The sequence below is a fragment of the Tympanuchus pallidicinctus genome, unplaced genomic scaffold, assembly GCF_026119805.1.
Source record: "Tympanuchus pallidicinctus isolate F22 unplaced genomic scaffold, pur_lepc_1.0 scaffold29, whole genome shotgun sequence".
Classification (NCBI taxonomy): domain Eukaryota; kingdom Metazoa; phylum Chordata; class Aves; order Galliformes; family Phasianidae; genus Tympanuchus; species Tympanuchus pallidicinctus.
Genome location: NW_026294746.1, coordinates 1463194 through 1480991, shown reverse-complemented (window position 1 = coordinate 1480991; position 17798 = coordinate 1463194). Strand labels below are relative to the sequence as shown.

General features: G+C 38.8%; 1 protein-coding gene across 4 annotated transcripts in view; it reads left to right on the top strand.

The window, feature by feature from the left end:
• PLCH2 (phospholipase C eta 2) overlaps positions 1-17798 on the top strand; it is a 77384-nt gene that overhangs the window by 42087 nt on the left and 17499 nt on the right. For 2 of the 4 annotated variants that reach the window (XM_052692116.1, XM_052692114.1), the window contains exons 1-10: positions 7714-7862; positions 8377-8547; positions 10958-11051; positions 11545-11748; positions 12653-12773; positions 13151-13322; positions 14242-14349; positions 14539-14697; positions 16598-16690; positions 17007-17107. In XM_052692116.1, coding sequence (XP_052548076.1) covers positions 7731-7862; positions 8377-8547; positions 10958-11051; positions 11545-11748; positions 12653-12773; positions 13151-13322; positions 14242-14349; positions 14539-14697; positions 16598-16690; positions 17007-17107 — 1355 coding nt within the window. In that variant the 5' untranslated portion in view covers positions 7714-7730. Of the gene's footprint in view, positions 1-4566; positions 4714-6917; positions 7162-7292; positions 7420-7713; positions 7863-8376; positions 8548-10957; positions 11052-11544; positions 11749-12652; positions 12774-13150; positions 13323-14241; positions 14350-14538; positions 14698-16597; positions 16691-17006; positions 17108-17798 lie in introns of those variants that run through there. The other 2 variants (XM_052692118.1, XM_052692115.1) reach the window with 2 other exon arrangements.

The window sequence follows — 17798 nt, the reverse complement described above, 5'->3', positions numbered from 1 at the left end:
AAAATTCTTGCACTCAAATTTTTAGTTATTTCTTTTCTACTGAGGGCTTTATCTGTTTCCCCTCAAGTTAAATAAAATTTTTAGCACTTTTCCCTTGCTTCAACATTAAAACATGCATTGGAAATGAATCCACCCGTCCTGATGGATTGCATTAATCCTCAACCCATTTACCTCAGGAAGATGTTCATTTTACTCACTTCTCTCTTCCAAACCATACATGCTGTGTTCCTGTATCTTCTGCAGGATGTTCTTTCTCTGTGTGATGCAGACTGACTTCTCTGCCCCTTTGTGGCAGTGAGCATGTTCTTTGACAAGACCTTTGACATTCCTGCATTGTTCTTCATGTCTTCTGAATCCCACTTTTAGAACAGCCACAGGGCAGCCTGCAGACTCAAATAATGTTCGGTTTTAAATCTTTTTGAGCCATGAAAAGCCTTTGGTACACCTGGAGAATAATAACTTTTTTTGAGTGCCTTGGGAGGAAGTCTTTAATCTGCACGTTTTATCAGGTGAGCAAGATTTTTCTGAGGATGTCAAGTGGGGCAAGAATAGAAACCCATTTCAATAGGCTTATATCCTAAGTACTCAGCTCAGTAGCTTAAGAGTTGGGGGAGAGATTAAGTCACGTTTAACTCTTTGTTATTTTCTGCTTCTTTCCCCTACACCTACCTAGTATCTAGCCACAGTCAGGACATAGGACTTTTAAAAAGATGTTATTTTTCTCCATTTGTGATCATTAGGCCTGAAGGATGGAGAGATGTCAACCAAAAGCATCTGAATTAACCTCTTCTTGGTGGGTTTTAGAATATAAATTTGACTTTAACTTGAACACTGAGAGAATTTCTCTTTTCTGGTATTATAAAAAACAGGAATTTTCTGTACTAAAATGAAAACAAATCCACATGCAAATCTGGCTTGTGCAGAATTCTAGTTCTCAACTATGAAGTTGATATATTGGCATTTTTGGTTTGCTGCAGAAGTTACCTTAACTCTGTCTCCTTATAGTTAAGGACCTTAGGGCTCAATTGCCTCTTCCCTTGTGAGGTGCATTCCCCATTTTGCAAGTGGAGATCTGATAATCTGTAGCAGGGAAACTATCCAAAGACATTTGCGCCTTTATTTAAGACATTCAGGGAAGTGTAGGGCAGAGCATGTAATTAAGCTTACATTTCTCTGATCCAGCCATGCTGGGGCTGGCTTCCCTTGAAAAGGGAATTAGGATCTTTAGAACAGTATTTCGGGAGTTCTTGCCTGTAGCTTCACGCTTTTCAGTTGTGTAGATGTACGTGTCATAGCTTTTTATAGGAGTGATTGGCTTGGAGGTATCTCACCAATTTATTCTTGAAAGACATGTGAGGAGAATGGAAGGCTGTTGCTGAAGCATTTGAGTAAGTAGAAGAAAGCAGTAAGGGTATATACAGGTGTGTTGCTGTCCTTTACCCACAGCCCAGATTCACTTTGGTTTTCATTTCTGAATAAATCTGAGGCTGGTCCTCTATAAGATAGCTGTACAGTGAAATAAACAACTTGTGCTTGAGAATCAGTCATCTCTAGAATTATCTGCTACAAAGCTTTTGCAAACTGTGAAAGGAAGTGGGAAGTACTTAATGAGTACGTTTTAAATGGACACTTGTGCGTAGTTCATCAAGCTAGAAGCATGTTGTGTTTCTTGTGCAGATGACAGATGGCAAGAGCAATTGTATATTGTACTTAGTGTAGATTAAGAGGTTGTGATAACATAAATGACAGATTTCTGTATTTGGGGTTTATTGGATGCACTTCAAAGAGAATGAGATAGTAACTTAGTGCTTTTTAAAAATTAATACTTACCTGCTTTTATCTCTGCCACTTTTTATGCGCTCTGTTCCATGTTTCTGTGAACAGCGTTTGTTCTGCACAGTGTAGCTGGCTGACTTGTTTCATAGGAAAACATCTTCTGTGGGGTTGTCTCATTTTGCAAAGGCACTGCCACACAGATTGTGAGATGAAAACATGCTGCTAACTAAGGAAAAAAAAAAAGTACTTTTTTTTTAACCTTCTTATTTTTCTACGGCTGTAACGTGTCACCTAAATCCCTTGACTGGATAGGGCAGAACCACAGCTTTAGGATTAGTGCATACGGGGGATTTAGGATTTCAAGCAAACATGTTGCTGTGTTTTCAGCGTATCTAGTTTTTCCTGCCTGAAGAGAAATATTCCCACTAAAATATTGAGGAGAACCTTCTAAGAAAAGATGAAGATTTCTACAATGATATTTTGAAGAGCTGTGTGAGAAGAAAAAGGGGTCATTCCTTTCTTTTTTCCCCCGAAATGGAAGGAGACTGAAGAGCTTAACACCTTGCCAGATTCACAGTGAAAGGCAAGGGTGACTTGGGGGGATGGATTGTGCTACTGACATTGCTCTTATTTACTGCAACGGGTATTGCTGTTTGTTGTTGAAGAGCAAGTAAAGCCATCAGCAGGAGCGCTTGCAAATCTGCGTGCCATCAAATGTGCAAAAGAGGTCCTGCTACGTAACTCTCGCTGTCAGAAGAAAGCAGCATGGAGAAAGCCAACAGCTGTGAGCTGGTGTATTGTCTTGGGTGCTCTGCAGCTGGGAATGTAGCACCGGAAAAGAACGTTGTCAGAAGATCCTTCTGTCCATAAATGGAGTCGCCTTCATGCCATTTTGCCTCAGTTTCTTTCATTTGTCTGTTTTAAAATGCTGAACTGAAACATATCTGTCCTCCAAACCAGACACATAGAAACATCGTACAGAATGAGAAGGATTTTGCTGCTATTTGAGTAGTTTAAATCAGCACAGGAGGAGGCCTGAATTTACTGTTAAACTGCTCTTTCTGTAACAACCCGAAGAATACTGCTGGACTTTGGAGATCATCAATTACCTTGAAGTGTTTTTCTTAATAATATTTCTATAACTTACATCAAAAGTTTGCAACTACAAATTTTAATCTCTGCTAAGGCCTGCAGTGTTTGCGTTTTGATTGGAAGCTGCCCTTTGTCTCGGCCATGGATGCCACAGGAAGCCCTTTGCTTCAAAATAAGTTTTCAGTTGCCCGCCTGGCTGAAGAATTTTTCTGGGTTGGTGGCAGCATCGTAGCTTCTCCACGGTGGAAAATTGGCCGTTTTGGTAAGATATGGACTGCATGCCTGCCGCTCCATTGCTGAAGGCAGGGTCATTGAGCTTTTATATTTAAGTCTTGTTTAGCGACAACTTTTCTAGCAGTGGTGTGGTCAGACACAGCCCTGGTCCTGTGTTATTTTGCAGTTACTTTGATCTGTTGCCAGGACGCTTTTTAGACTTCAAGAACCTTGCAGTTATATTTTCATTATTAATCTCTTCTCATTCCCCTCAAAGTGCAAATGTAATGCTGTTCACTTTGTCATGTGTGAACTTTTGAAATGTTGTCCTCCATGCCTGCAGAATGGTAGGTTTGCTCTCTGCTCTTGGTTGCCAAAATTCTGAATTTTTTGTGCAATATTTGTTTGGTTTTCAGTCTTCAAAATAAATATTTAGAACAGTCCTGTTGTCTTATTCCAGAGTAGGCCACTGGACTCTAGGAAGGCTATTTTATTTATTCAGGTATGCAGTGACAAAATTCTTAAGCTTCCACAGTAGTTTGAGAAAGATCCCTTGTACTGGATATGTAGAGATATATGTATGCATTATGTATTATTTATATGCTGATTTTAAGATTTGATGTCTCTTGTCTGAACTGGAACTGATATTCTTGACAGGAGAAGATGGAGATTGGGTTTATCTATCAAAGAGCCAGCTGTAGCTGTAGTGTCATTTCTGGAGAGTTATTATTAAGTGAAACAGTCGTTCTCTCTCTATGGATTTGCAGTGCTGAACCTTTGGTGGGTGTGGGAGTCTTCTGTTGGCACTTGGGGATGCTGCTTTGGTTCAGTGAGATTTTAAGGGAACAGCTTGCTCTTACAGCGTACCTGTACTGAAGGGTTTCTGTAGGCCCAGAAACATGTTGCATGTTCCAAGGCCCTGAAGACAGGACTCTGAAATCTATTTGCCTTTCCGTTCAGTGTTTGGAAAAGCAGTTGTTCTGAAGCATATGACCAGGATGCATCCTGCCCAGATCAGGTAACGGTGCAGACCTTGGCAGTGGTGTGATGCTGCCTGTAGAATGTCTATAAACAGATGGGCTTAAGTCAGAGCCGTGTGATGTCACCCAGAACCATTCTGGACTTCAGTCATTGATCTTCAGACAAAGCTCCTCCACGTATAAAAATACTCAAATGACTCAATTCCTCCAACTTCCTTTCACCCTCACATGCTAAAATACTCCCACTCCTCCACAAACACATACCAACCAGTAGAAGTCCAAAAAGATAGTAGTGCTATTGAACCATAAATAATGAACAGAGATTAGAGCATCTTTGTAACAAAAAGCATGAAACAGGGCTTGTTTTTCCTGTAGTGATTTATATTCTATGTTTTTGTTATTTATTGTTACAACTGTATGTTGTTCGTATGTTTTCTTCTTGTGAAGGTGACTTTTAAAGGAAACAAAGTCTGACATACTGATATTACTTCATTTCTCTCTTCAGTGGAAAGATGTATGAGCTCCATGCAGGCCGGTACCCAAATGATCAAACTCCGTGGTGGTTCCAAAGGGTTGGTCCGCTTCTATTACCTGGATGAGCACAAGTCATGCATTCGCTGGAGACCCTCCCGAAAGAATGAGAGAGCCAAAAGTGAGTGTCAACCACAGAACCACTTATTCTGATTCCTTCCAGGTAGAATCTTGCCCCCTTGTGAATAAACCCAAACCGGCATGAAGGATTTGATTCATTCACAGGTGATCAAGCAAAATTCTGTATGTGGATTTTAAAGGGCATTAAGTTATTTTATAATGATTAACGGTTTATGAAGATTAAATTGCTGTTGTTAAGTATGCAGATAACAGTAGTTAACTATGTTGGAAGTCAATTGCAGGGAAAACCTGTGTGAACCGGGGGCCTTGCATTATTGAGGTTTCATTCCTTTCTCCAGAGGATTTATCTACGGGATTATTACCTTTTACCTTTTCATTCCTGTAGCCTGAGTAATTGCTTACTATATGGCTGAAAAGTACTTTACAGTGAAATGTTAGTGTTTTTTGTTGTTTTTTTTTTTTAAACTGTCAGAAACATATGTATATGCGTGCTGTAGCTGAGCATCAGTCAGTTTCAACATGCTATGTAGATGCCATGCTAGGAAAGGTTACTCCATTTTGCTCTTCTGAGCTCTTACAGTTTTGTGCGGGAGAGAACAATTCTATTGATCATTTCTACAGTCAGACATAAAGGATGTTCCCATGGATACTTGTTGCTGTAGCTATAGAGAAAATCAGGGATGCACAGGTGATGTAAGTGCTGGTATTGAGTTAGAGCTCCCTGCAGACAGCAGTTACAGTAAGCCAGGTAAGTTACCCTACAGCCGAGGCACACATGTAGTATAAAAGGCCAGGAGAACAAGCTGTACGTGCTGCTGAGCACAGCACAACCTCAGTGTAACTGTTATGTGTAGCTCTGGCTCCTTAATGTGCAATGGTCTCTGACTAGATCACAGCACTGGTTTTGGAGATGTGTACTTCAGATAAGCTGAAGTATAGGAAGAGAAACCAGGGCAAAATCATAAAGAATCAGGCTGAGCCTAGGCTTCAGTGTTCAAGGTATTTGCCTCAAAGCAAACTGGGAAGGGGACTTGTTTCCTTCAGAGGAGCTTCCTAGCAACTTACAGTCACTTGCCTTCAGCACAGTGAAACTTAATTAATTATCCAGTTTATGTTTTTGTCCTTAATAACTTTTCCCTTTTAAACTTTAGCAGTTTGTCTGTGTATAACATACTGTCCAGCTGCACGGTAGCCATACCACAGCAAACAGATGTCTGTTTGTTGTAATCTCCAGAGAACAATTACAACAAAGCAAAACTAAAATTTGTCCTTTTTTCCCCCCTTACTATTATTATTAGAATTTATCTTCTATCAGCTTGGGAACAGGAACATTACAAGGGAAATAAATTGTTCATGTAATTATAAGGTGCACAGACTGTGAGTATTTAGCATCTGCGCATCTCCACATCAAACTAAAAAGCAGAAAAATTGGAATTTACTGAAAAGATGAATCTTTTTTTTTCTGGCCAACTGCAGACATTTTCATTGCTTCACCTCTCTTTCAAAGAGGTAGAAATTTTGATTTCATAAAATTGCATGGAATTGACTTTTCATCTGCTTTGTCCTTTTATCTGAAGAGGAAGGAATGTGAGTAGAAGATAAACACAACCTGTCTGGGCTAGGCCTTCTCTGCCCTTTGCATGAATTAGAACAGGAATTGTATTCACAGCGTAATAGATTTGAAGGTGTCCCAGACCACCGGTTTTTCTAGGACTACTCTCCGTGTCAGGATGAAGCCTTTGCAACAGTCTGCTGGCTGTATCTATTTCACTGTCTTGGTGTTACTTTTCCCTAATTCTACGTTTGTTCATAATGAGTAAGATTTGTAAAACCGTGATTCAGCTTTTTTATTTCAGTACGCAATCCTCAAATCAGTCGCGCTCTTGGAAGAGAACGGTAGTCTCCCTTAAGAATCTTAAGGCAGCATACAAGGGAGTGGAAGCTAGAAGTATTATCCTGTTCTGTTAATATGCAGATTGTTTCACGTCTCTGTGTTCCCATACTCCAGTAATTTCTGCAGTTTAGGTTAATTTTGTTACAGCTGCTTTTTCTTTTTGATCCAATTGGAAGATCGTTTATTACGTTCTTGGACAAGCAGCAGTGTGATTCATCAGTGTAATTAAAGGAGAGAACTTAAATCAAGACAAAAAGGGATTCCTTTTTAGGGCAATCTTACTGTTTGCCAGCCTGCATGATTATTTTCCCACACAGTTACTAATGAGCTGCATGCTCTTGTTTTTCTAGTTTCCATCGACTCTATTCAAGAAGTTTGTGAGGGGAAGCAATCGGAGATCTTTCAGCGCTATGCTGATGGCAGTTTTGATCCTAACTGCTGCTTCAGCATCTACTATGGAGATCATATGGAATCCCTTGACCTGGTGTCTTCCAGTGGAGATGAAGCACGTACTTGGATCACAGGGCTAAAATACCTGATGGCAGGGATCAGTGATGAAGACAGCCTCTCAAAACGCCAAAGAACCAGAGACCAATATCCTTCCTAAACTGGTTGAGAGAGCATTTTCCAGTGGTTGGAGCACTTAACAGCACAATAATTCCTTTAAGTATTTGTTTTACTAAAAGCAAGCGTTAGGCTCAAAGTTTCAAAGTGATTCCCTCAAAGTTTCAAAGTGATTCCCATTCCATTCCCTGTTTCCAGAGACTGAGAGAGAAGTCCTTGAAGAAAATTGGACTGGGCAAGAGAGCGGACTGAAAAAGGTGATTGGGCAAGAATGGACTGAACATACAGGTATATTCCTTCGTCTGTTACTCCCTGTGTAAAGCTGTCCTTTTCATTTGATTGTACAAGACAAAACATGATGCATCATTTCTGTTTGCTCAGAATTCAATTCAGAGTTTGGGTAAAATAGCCAGTGTTGAATACTGAGCATAACAAATCTAGGAACTTCTTCATGAAATAAGACAAGCAGTTATGTTGTATATTATCTTGAGCTTTCCTTTATTCCTCGCCCCATATGTACAGTTTTCCCTAAGCATTTTATATATATTATGTTCAGCAACATCCCTTGATATTCCATGATGTTCCTTAACTCCTGTTCAATGTGGTTGAAGCAGACGTTTGATGAAGCAGATAAAAATGGTGATGGCTGTCTGAGTATTAATGAAGTGCTCCAACTAATGCACAAACTGAATGTCAACCTACCCCGACAAAAAGTCAAGCAAATGTTCAAGGTAAGAAATGAAAATGAAATTTGTCTAAAAGATCAATGATTCAGCAACTGATTTGTTTTCTCTCCATTGAGAGATATTGCACTGTGTATTTGGTAAATTGAAGAATGCTCCAGAAATAAGTAATAAATAAGTTGTTTTTTACAGAAAGAATGATTACACCAGGTACTGTCTAGTGTTGATACCACATTGTGAAGTTGCTTTTTTGCTACACCTGTTGATCTGAAGTTCAGTATCCCTGTGTTCTTGTGCAATAAGAAGGACCTTCAGAAGTTGTCTTAGCTTGTGCACTAATCCATACATATAAAAGGTTCAAAGGGGAAAGCATTAATCTGACAAATATTAGTCTAATTGACCAATCTGCTCTAGCAGGCCCTACAGTGAGCAGCCTTGTCAGGCAGCATCAGCATGTGTTTAATTTCAGTGACACGTTATTCAGGCCTTTGTTTATTTAAAATTTGTTCAGGCTCTTACAAGACAGTTTGCTATTTCATTGCCTTATTGCTGTGTAATGCAGGAGGCTGATACAGATGATAACCAGGGCACGCTAGGCTTTGATGAGTTCTGCACCTTCTACAAGATGATGTCAACACGACGTGATTTGTACTTGCTAATGCTCACCTACAGCAACCACAAGGACTTCCTGGATACAGATGACCTGAGACGCTTTCTGGAGAATGAACAAAAGGTAGATCTAAACCAGGAAAAGAATTCTGCTCTTGTGCCGTTCCATTTGCCGCTGGGGATGCACTGTCTTTTTTAAAGGGTCAGAATGGCAGTCATGCGTGTGAAAAGTGAGCAGCTGCTTTTGTTTTAGCAGCTTCACTCTGGAGAGTGTGGATGTTAAAAATAGACAGATGCTTCTTGATTTTCATCTGGTATGCTGGCAAGACTATTTCTTGAATCTTTTTACCCTCACAACCTCTTCTTTGAATAGGGTCTTTCATTGTGCCCCCAACTGTAGTGTCTATGGTTTCTTTTTTTTTTCTTTTCTTTTTTTTTCTTCCCTTGTGTTCTTTGGGAGAAAGCCAACAATGTTTTTTTCCCATGCTCAGTATCTGAGTGCAAAGATGCTGCTTCTGGCTCTGCTTTTGTTTCAGTGCAGAGTTCATGATGAGACTTTATACTACTTTGTCACACTTTCCCAGTTTGCAAAGTAGATTATGTTTCTAAAGAGCTACTGAGAGGATTATTCACGTCTGGGGAAGTGTTTGAGGATATGTAGTAGTGCATATTAGGTTGCCTTTTAATACTTCAATATTGCATTGCTGAGAGTGGTCTCAGACTCCTCCCACTGCACCGATCCAAAGCAGGCTGTTTTCTTGTCTGACAAACCAGGTAGTGTGATAATCCCTGTATATTAATATTGGCTTGACGTTGGCCAGTAAATAGTGATGCTATCTAATTTTACTTATGAATTTAAGATATTCTACAGTTCTTCAGAAACACTAGTGTATAGCTTTATAAGCTTTTCTTTTCAAGAATTGAAGTGAACCCATACATTATGCTTATAGTTGTTTATGCAACTCAGCAAGTACCACTAAACTCTGTGCTAAGTTACAATGTCTTATTGTTCTTAACAAGGGAACACTGGAGTTCTTTACTCATCTTTACGATGAGGACGTTCATCCAATGGAAGAGGTTCCCAGAGAGGTTGTACATCCTCTAAACCACAGAGATATAGAGACTGGAATAAAGGCTTGAGTTAACTCATATAACCTTATAGTTGATCCTGCCCTGAGCAGGATTTTTTGTCGAAATGACTTCCTGAGCTCTGAATGATCCTGTGTTCATCTAGAGACTTCTGGCAGTTTCTGAAATGAGGAAAAAAATAATTGGATGGTAAGGTACAGCGAGTGCAGGAACAAATGCATTGACTTGTCTTTGCTTTTTTCTCCTCTCCTGATCTCTTTTGAAACTGTATGCTTGTGAGTCATAAAGCATCAGAGTTTCAAAAGCTGTCTAAGAAATGAATGAATGATAAAGCTACTTCTCTGGCAGTTATCATTTTAGATAATTAGGATGTGTTTCCATTTCATTGGTCGATTGATCCTCCAGATGGTGAGAGGAAAATGAACACTATCCAAAGGACACAGATCAGCTCAGCTAATCACTGACATGGACAACACATGCCTCTGGGGTTTCACTCCCTTGTCTAGTTCTTCCCTTTCTTACACAATGTATGCAGGGAAAACAAGCGTTCATTCTGTGTGTTTGAAGCTGTACCAGAAAAACCTTCTGTTGTTCCAGAGCTTTTCCTTCTTACCCAGCAAACCTACAGTATATGGGCAAATAAAGGCTTGGTTTTTATTTGTTTATTTGTATTCCTTCCTCTTATTTTCATTTTATTTACTAGGTTTTAAATTTACCCCCCACCCTCCCCCCCCCCCAAAAGGCATTGATTTGGTTGCAGACATGCTGGTGGTTTTATTTCCCTCTGAGAAAATATTCCACATTGCTAAAACCACAATCAACTTAGGCACTTCATTGGCAGCCCATTTAGTGTCCAGGGCTGTATTTCCAAGTGGCATGTATAACGTTTGTTGGAAAGTGGAAGTATAAGGAAAAGTATATTAAATAGCAGAATGGATAATGTTTAATGGATAAATTATCAGTTAATAACAGGAATATTAGATTGTACTGTTTCTCTTGCTTGTCTTCCAGTCCATTGCATAAAGAGGAAACATTTTCTTATTTTCTTTTAAAGTCAAAACACTCCTGATAATGAAAAAATCGGACTGCAAATTAATCCTTTAATTCTACAGAAGAGGAGGTGTCCCATTGATTTATGACAAAGCTTTTTCAATTTGGATGCTCTGTGTACGTACCAACACTAACCACGTTTGACCTACAAACTAGAGCTCTGTCTTTATTGGATGTGATCAGGCAGCTGCCAATAGGGCAGAAACTTTTCGCAAAGCATTTTAATTCTTATCTGACCTGATGTTGATTGACAGGAGTGAGAATCTCACTGTGTAACTGGAAATCCTTAGTGCCACTCTGGATGATCTGACCAATTGTTAAACAGCACACAGAGTAGAAAAGCCAGGAGAAGCTGTGGATTGTTAGTTAACACTTCGCTTATGTTACTTTTACAGATGACAAATGTGACCAGAGAGCACTGCCTGGAAATTATCGATAAGTTTGAACCATGCCTGGAAAACAAGAAGGCAGGAGCTCTGGGGATTGATGGTAAGTTGACTGGTATAGCTGCTGTGGGAGAGCGTGAACAGTGTTTAAATGCTTATGACAAATCACATTTGTTTGCACGCTTATAAAGTCATAGAATTGTATTAGATAACATAGAGAATGCTTTTAAGTAGGTTTGGCATTGGGTTGTTGCTTTCTGTGAGAGGGGAGGTATCTGTTACTTACTGAGGTGAAGTTAGTATTCTTTGGAAGATTTTAGAGTCTTCTATGCATTACACCACTTACTATTCCATCAAAATCTTTTGAATTATAAACCTACAATGTCAAGTTCTGGTTAAATACAGGCATGTTTTCCAGGAAAGTCAGAGCAAAGAACTGTCTTGTGCTGGGTGGGATACAGATTTACTTCTTTATTTTACTTGATATGTTCATGACTGTGTTGGTGCATGCAGGGATGTGTTCTTAGCTGGTTTCAGGAAGACCACAGCAACAAAAAGAACAAAACTGTCTTACTTATAGTATTGTTTGTTCATAGGTTTCACCAATTACATGCGGAGTCCCTCAGGGGACATTTTCAACCCAGAACACTACCAAGTGAATCAGGACATGAGTTACCCTTTGAGTCACTATTTCATTACCTCTTCACATAATACCTACCTCATGGGAGATCAGCTGATGTCCCAGTCTAGGGTGGACATGTATGCATGGGTGCTACAGTCTGGCTGTCGCTGTGTTGAAGGTAAAGAACATAAAGGAATCATCAGTAAGCTCCATGCTTTTGCTTCTCCGTGAAGAAAGACTTAGGACTATAGCAGAAGATCTAATAATTGCTTGGACTAAGGAGCCTTACCAAATGATGTCTTCCTGTTATGAAAAACATTAAATTATGTTGCTATACAGTGGATAAATTTTCTTGAATATAAGAGTGAGGCGAACAATGGAGGAAGTGTCATTGGTACTAAGGAAAAAATTGGTGACAATGATCTCTGGAAAGAATGCTAACATTTGCTAGGATGTGCTGGGGAGCATACTTTCTGGCCAAATGTATGTCAACCAGACAGGCAAACAGGGCAGAATTCTCACTGAAAACAGAGGAGAAAGCTGATATTTCTGACGAGGAAAATGTGGTTTTATAATGCAAGATACTGGTAGTCCTGTAATGACCCAGAAGCTTTTTTGAAATTTCTTTTGATGTTTGTAATGCTTTTCTGAGACTGCCTCTTCTGTAATCATCTGTTATATCGTGACCATCAAAGTGCTTTCACATTTTTTCAGAAGGCTAATATTATAGTTTGCTCAGGTCAGATTGTGGACATGCCAGAGCGTGCTGCGGAGCAAAGCATTTCATAGAAACATGACTGTAAACAAGTGTGAGCTTAGGCAGAATCCAAGGAAGACCGGAGTTGCTTAGAGTTTGGCTCTGGTTGTGATGTGAGAAGCTTGGCTAGGATTCTCTTGCATTCCCTTTAAGGTCCAGCAGTAGTATAATGAAAATAATGCTGTGCTATGTCATCTCTTCTCCCTTCATAATATTCCTCAGCACTTCTTAAAGAGATCTTTTTTTTGCTTGGGGCTTTCTCAAACAATGCGTACAACTGTCTACACACAGTAAAATGATGGGTATCATTGTTTCTCTTCTGCAGTTGACTGCTGGGATGGGCCGGATGGTGAACCAATTGTCCACCATGGATACACTTTGACTTCCAAAATTCTCTTCAAAGATGTGATTGAAACTATCAACAAATACGCCTTTATCAAGAATGAGTATGTGTACAATCTGCTAACTTTTGAGACATAAGGGAGTTGAAAGCACTGCATGTTTAGGTTTTTTCTATGATTGGCTTTCTTGAATCTCTCTAGTAGGAAGTGGAGGTCAGGACTGGCTAGTATAGGAAAGTGAAAAGTGTGCTCTGGAAAAAATGCATCAAATCAGATTGAAGAAGTTGAATTGTTCTGTGGTGATCTAAAATAGACTATTCAGTTTGGAGAGAGTACTGGGATATCAATCAGGATATCTACCCTCTAGATTTCATTGGTGGTCATTCTCCTTACAGGAATGGCTCAGACAGTAATAACCCTTATCTTTATAATGCCAAAAAAGCTAAATTTGCAGTTGGTGATACTTCCTTATGTCTTGCCAGGTACCCTGTTATCTTGTCAATTGAGAACCATTGCAGTGTAATTCAGCAGAAGAAGATGGCCCAATATCTTACAGAAATTCTGGGTGACAAACTGGATCTGTCTTCTGTGCACAATGATGACTCTACCAGGCTCCCTTCACCAGCAAGTCTTAAAGGGAAGATACTGGTTAAGGTAAAAACGTGGTTGGTTTGTTCCATCTCTCCTTTTTTGTGATGACTACAATCTCTGCCTGGTTATCACTTGTGTGCTAATTTAAATGACATCACGATAAACAAGCTGTAATGAAGGTTTAATGCAGTGATAAAGGCCGTTTGGGGCTGTTTGCCAGCATTATCTAGGTAAGCCAACACAAGTAACAATTTCTGAAATATGTGTAGCTAAAGAATAAGTTTTACCTTTCATATAGTGCCCGTGCATCTGGCTGGCTGTGCAAGAAGGCAGGCTCCTGATGCACAACTCTTAGAAAGCAGCTATTTTTGAGACACTGAAATAGTGATGTTTTTCTGGACCCTGAGCTGAATATGTGAGAATACAGACAGGATTTTGTCTTTAACAGATTTGGCTCAAGTTGAATGGGAAATTGCAATCTGCTCCTGTTCATTGAGTTTAAATTATAACCACACGTCATCTTCCTCATTCCTTCTTTCTGGCAGTTCTTCTACTTCTCTCCTGTTTAGAATAATATTATCATTTCACCTATTATCCAGTCAGCTCACAGTTTTTTAGCTCATGTTAATGAAAAAGTGAAGCACCGAGATGGAGAAAATCTGGCTGCTACAGTTGAATTGCATAATGAGAAGGTTTAGAAAAAAGGGAATCTGTTTTCTATTAGTTCACCCTGATCAGAGAAGTAAATAAGATTTGTTCTTCATGAATATCTTCTTTTCTTTGACCTTCAACAAACACAAACAACAAGTCAGGAGCATTTTAGTGTTTGCTTGCATGTTAAGATTTTCACCTCTATGGGATTTTTTTTTTTTTTTTTTTTTTAATTTCCCATCAGTAATGATTTTTTTGTTTAATTTTGTTTCGTTTAAAATATGTCATAGCAAGAGCTGTGTGCTAACCTGCCTGTGTGATCATCTTCTAGGGGAAGAAACTTCCAGCCAACATTAGTGATGATGCAGAGGAGGGTGAAGTTTCTGATGAGGACAGTGCTGATGAGATTGATGATGACTGTAAAATAATGAATGGAGATGTAAGTTAAGTGATCGTTTAAATGTAAATCTATTTTACATTTTCCCATTGCAGACAGAGGAAGCCTTGTATGAGTTCTCTCAAATTTGGTTTGATCTTGCAAATAACATTCCGTTTTCTGCTAATCCCAGCTGGAATTGCTAAGATTGTTTTGCCTGTATCTTGTTTAATGATTATGTTTTGTTCGTAGGCATCTACAAATAGGAAAAGAGTGGAGAACATAGCAAAGAAAAAACTTGACTCACTGATAAAAGAATCCAAAATCCGTGACTGTGAAGATCCAAACAATTTTACAGTTGCCACTCTGCCATCATCTGGGAAGACTGGTCAGAAATCAGACAGTAAGAAGGTGAACATATAATGTACATCACTCAACCCCTAGATTTAGCTGCACTTTTGTCTCTCTATAGCTGCTTAGTACTGCTGTTTCGTGACTGCTTCCTCAAAAGAGTGCCTAAGGTTGGACTTTTAAATCTATTTTGACACTCTGAATAAAGGTGACTTAGTTTACCAGTGAGATCTGCAGCTGTCATAGCACTAATGAAACTGAAACACGCTCAACTCTGCCCTTAAAAGAAAATTGTGTGCCCTTAAAAGAAAAGATGAATGTGGATTTAGAAAATTTTGTTTGCTGGTTTTGGCCGCAATCATAGGTCTTGTTACACTGGTAGGAATTTAGTTAAATTTATTAGAGTTATTGAAGTTTCCCATCATTGTGAAGTAATATTTTTGCCCCCAAATATTCTTATGGCAAAATAGAAAATGCTTTTCCTTCTGTAGTACTTGATATTTGTTATTATCTGTATTTTGTTAATACCTCATATTTCTTATATAAAATCTAAAATATGCAGATGATTTTTTTGTCATTTTTGTCCATTTAGTGGAAGCCTCTTCTTATTTTGATGATAATGATATTTTAATTCTTGCTGTTTTCATTATTTACGCTTGGTGCAAAGAGATGCTTGTTGTTGCATATGAATAATGAAATATGGCAGTCCTTCAAAATAGAAATTGAAATGCTAAATACCTCTTTGTCCAACATCCAAAGACTTTCTCCGATGGTTTTGGAGGAAGAGGTGTTTAGCATTTCAGTTTGTTATGGTTTATTACCTTACTGAATAAATAATATATTATAGACTTCAGATTTCATAGCTGAGTTCATTCAGTTAATGATGATGCCAGGTGAACATCACTGTCAGATTTGTGAAGCTTTTTTTCTCACTCAGCAATTGGAGCATGAAATGTACACACGAAATGACTTTTCAACAGAAAAAAATTGTTTCCCATTATATAAAAAAGTGCATATGAAAGCTGAGCTTTTTTCCCTCTGCTCTCTCTTTTCTGTACACCTACTTTTGTATTTTAATCTTATACTAATGGTTCTTTATGAAAATGTGAATAGCCAACACTTCAGGAACGTGAGTGTTGTAATTTTGGAATTTATAATAAGCTAAGGAATGCTGCTGCATGCAAATGAAAAACATTGGAGGTCTGCCAATCTGCAGGTGAACAAACTGGGCATTAAAACCAGATGAAAGCTAAAATTCAGCTTCCCAAAACTTTCTTTTTCATGAGTTTTGTACGTACTTTTAAAATGAATGATTTAGGTGATGCATCAGACAGTACTTCTGTAAAATCTGCTGTAAGGCCAAGACTGTAGGAATCCTTCTGAGTAAGCACTAGCCAGAGTTGTCTGTGTCAGATTAGAGTGGGAAACAGTGAAACTATAAGGTCATATTAAAGATTAGAGGCACCAATGAATGATACACTTTCTTAGGGACTGCAAGAAATTTGATTCTTTCTTATCATAGGCTAGACACGTGAAGCCATGTAACTTAGGCCACGTTTCATGGCAGAAATAAGTCCTGTTGAGCTATGCTTTTCATATATTAAGTTAGAAAACAGTTTGTCACCAGTGAATATACACTGCTAGGGTGCACTCAGAGCTTATGTGGATAAAAATAATATTTCCTGATGCATGGAATTTAGTATTTTTGTGATCTGTATCTGCTCTGAATGTTCCTGTGGATGAAAGTGATGACAGTTACTGCTAGGATAAAAGATCTTGTGCTCAGCTTGTATTAAAAAAAACATCAAACATACAAGAAAACCCTGCTTTGGTCTGGTCATGTTTTATTGACATTTTAGGGTGAGTTGCATCCCAAACTATTTTTGATTATGTTTGTGCATGCTGTCTGTAGTACTCTGCTCAGGTCTGCTGCACTATTTTTTCTGTTTGATTATTTTAGAATAAACTTGAGGATGATGTGGAATCTGGGGAAGACTTCATCACCAATAAAAGGCACAGCCGGACATTGATGGGCAGCTTTTCTAAACGCAAGGTAAGCCACCCTAGGAAGTTCTACTGTGAATGTGGCATTCTTTCTAGATTCTTTCTTTTAGGCAACAGTAGGAGAGGATTATCATATTTGTACTATCTGGCTTGCTGTTGCTCTGTTTGCTGAATAAACAGGACAGATAACTGGTTATAATTGTGCATAACATCTAGTTTCAGTTTACACTGAAGTCTAAAAGGACGGAAGGTCTAACATGAGTTTAGTTTTTTTCTTGATTGGTCCACATCCTTCATAGAAAAAAGTGAATCTCTTGAATATTGGAGTCCATTCTATATAACAGTTTTATTTTGTTGTGGCACAGAAAAAAGGAAGCAAATTGAAAAAATCAACCAGTCTGGAAGAAGGTGAAGATGATGCTGATTCTCAAGGAAATGTAGCCAGAGGCTCTGTACATTACACCAGGTTTGTAACAAGTGATTTGGCAGCTTTGTTTCTGAGAAAGATTCCTGCCTGAATGTACCTGCTAAATAGCCATGCTTGAGCTCTGTTTGTTGACGGGTATCCTCAGTTGTGTGAGAGGAATTTCACATGAGGGTAGATCCAGTGTCAGCCACAACATCAGAATGATCTCTTGGTGCTGTTTGGACTAATTAGCAATGTATAGTGGATCCAATATGCATCTGAGCTCTTACCATCTCATCCAGCTGACATGTAGACTGTTTGACTGGCAGCCCAGCAAACCCATTACAGTTGATTTGCAAAGTAAATCTGCTTGCTGGTGCTTTTTGTTGTTTGTTTCTTTGTTTTTTTGCCACATAAAATTGCATAAAGGTTCACGTGATGTTTTTTAATTTTCTTTTGAAACTACCTTTCCCAAAATCCTGAAATCAAAGGTCCTCTGTGGAATGGCTCTGTAAGATTCAGCCTGTAAAAGCAGGAAATCAGATCAAGCAGTTCTCTAGGATACTTTGGAACTTTCTTCAGGAGATTAGTAGATACTCTGTTAGTGATAACCTGAAGCAAGTGAGGAAGATCAGAGCATTACAGTTTTGCTATTTCTTTGGGATTTAAAAGTGTTTCTGCTGGTACTTGACTTGAGAAGAAAATGTATGTGTGAACAGATATCCTACCCTTTGGTCAAAGTAATTTAGAG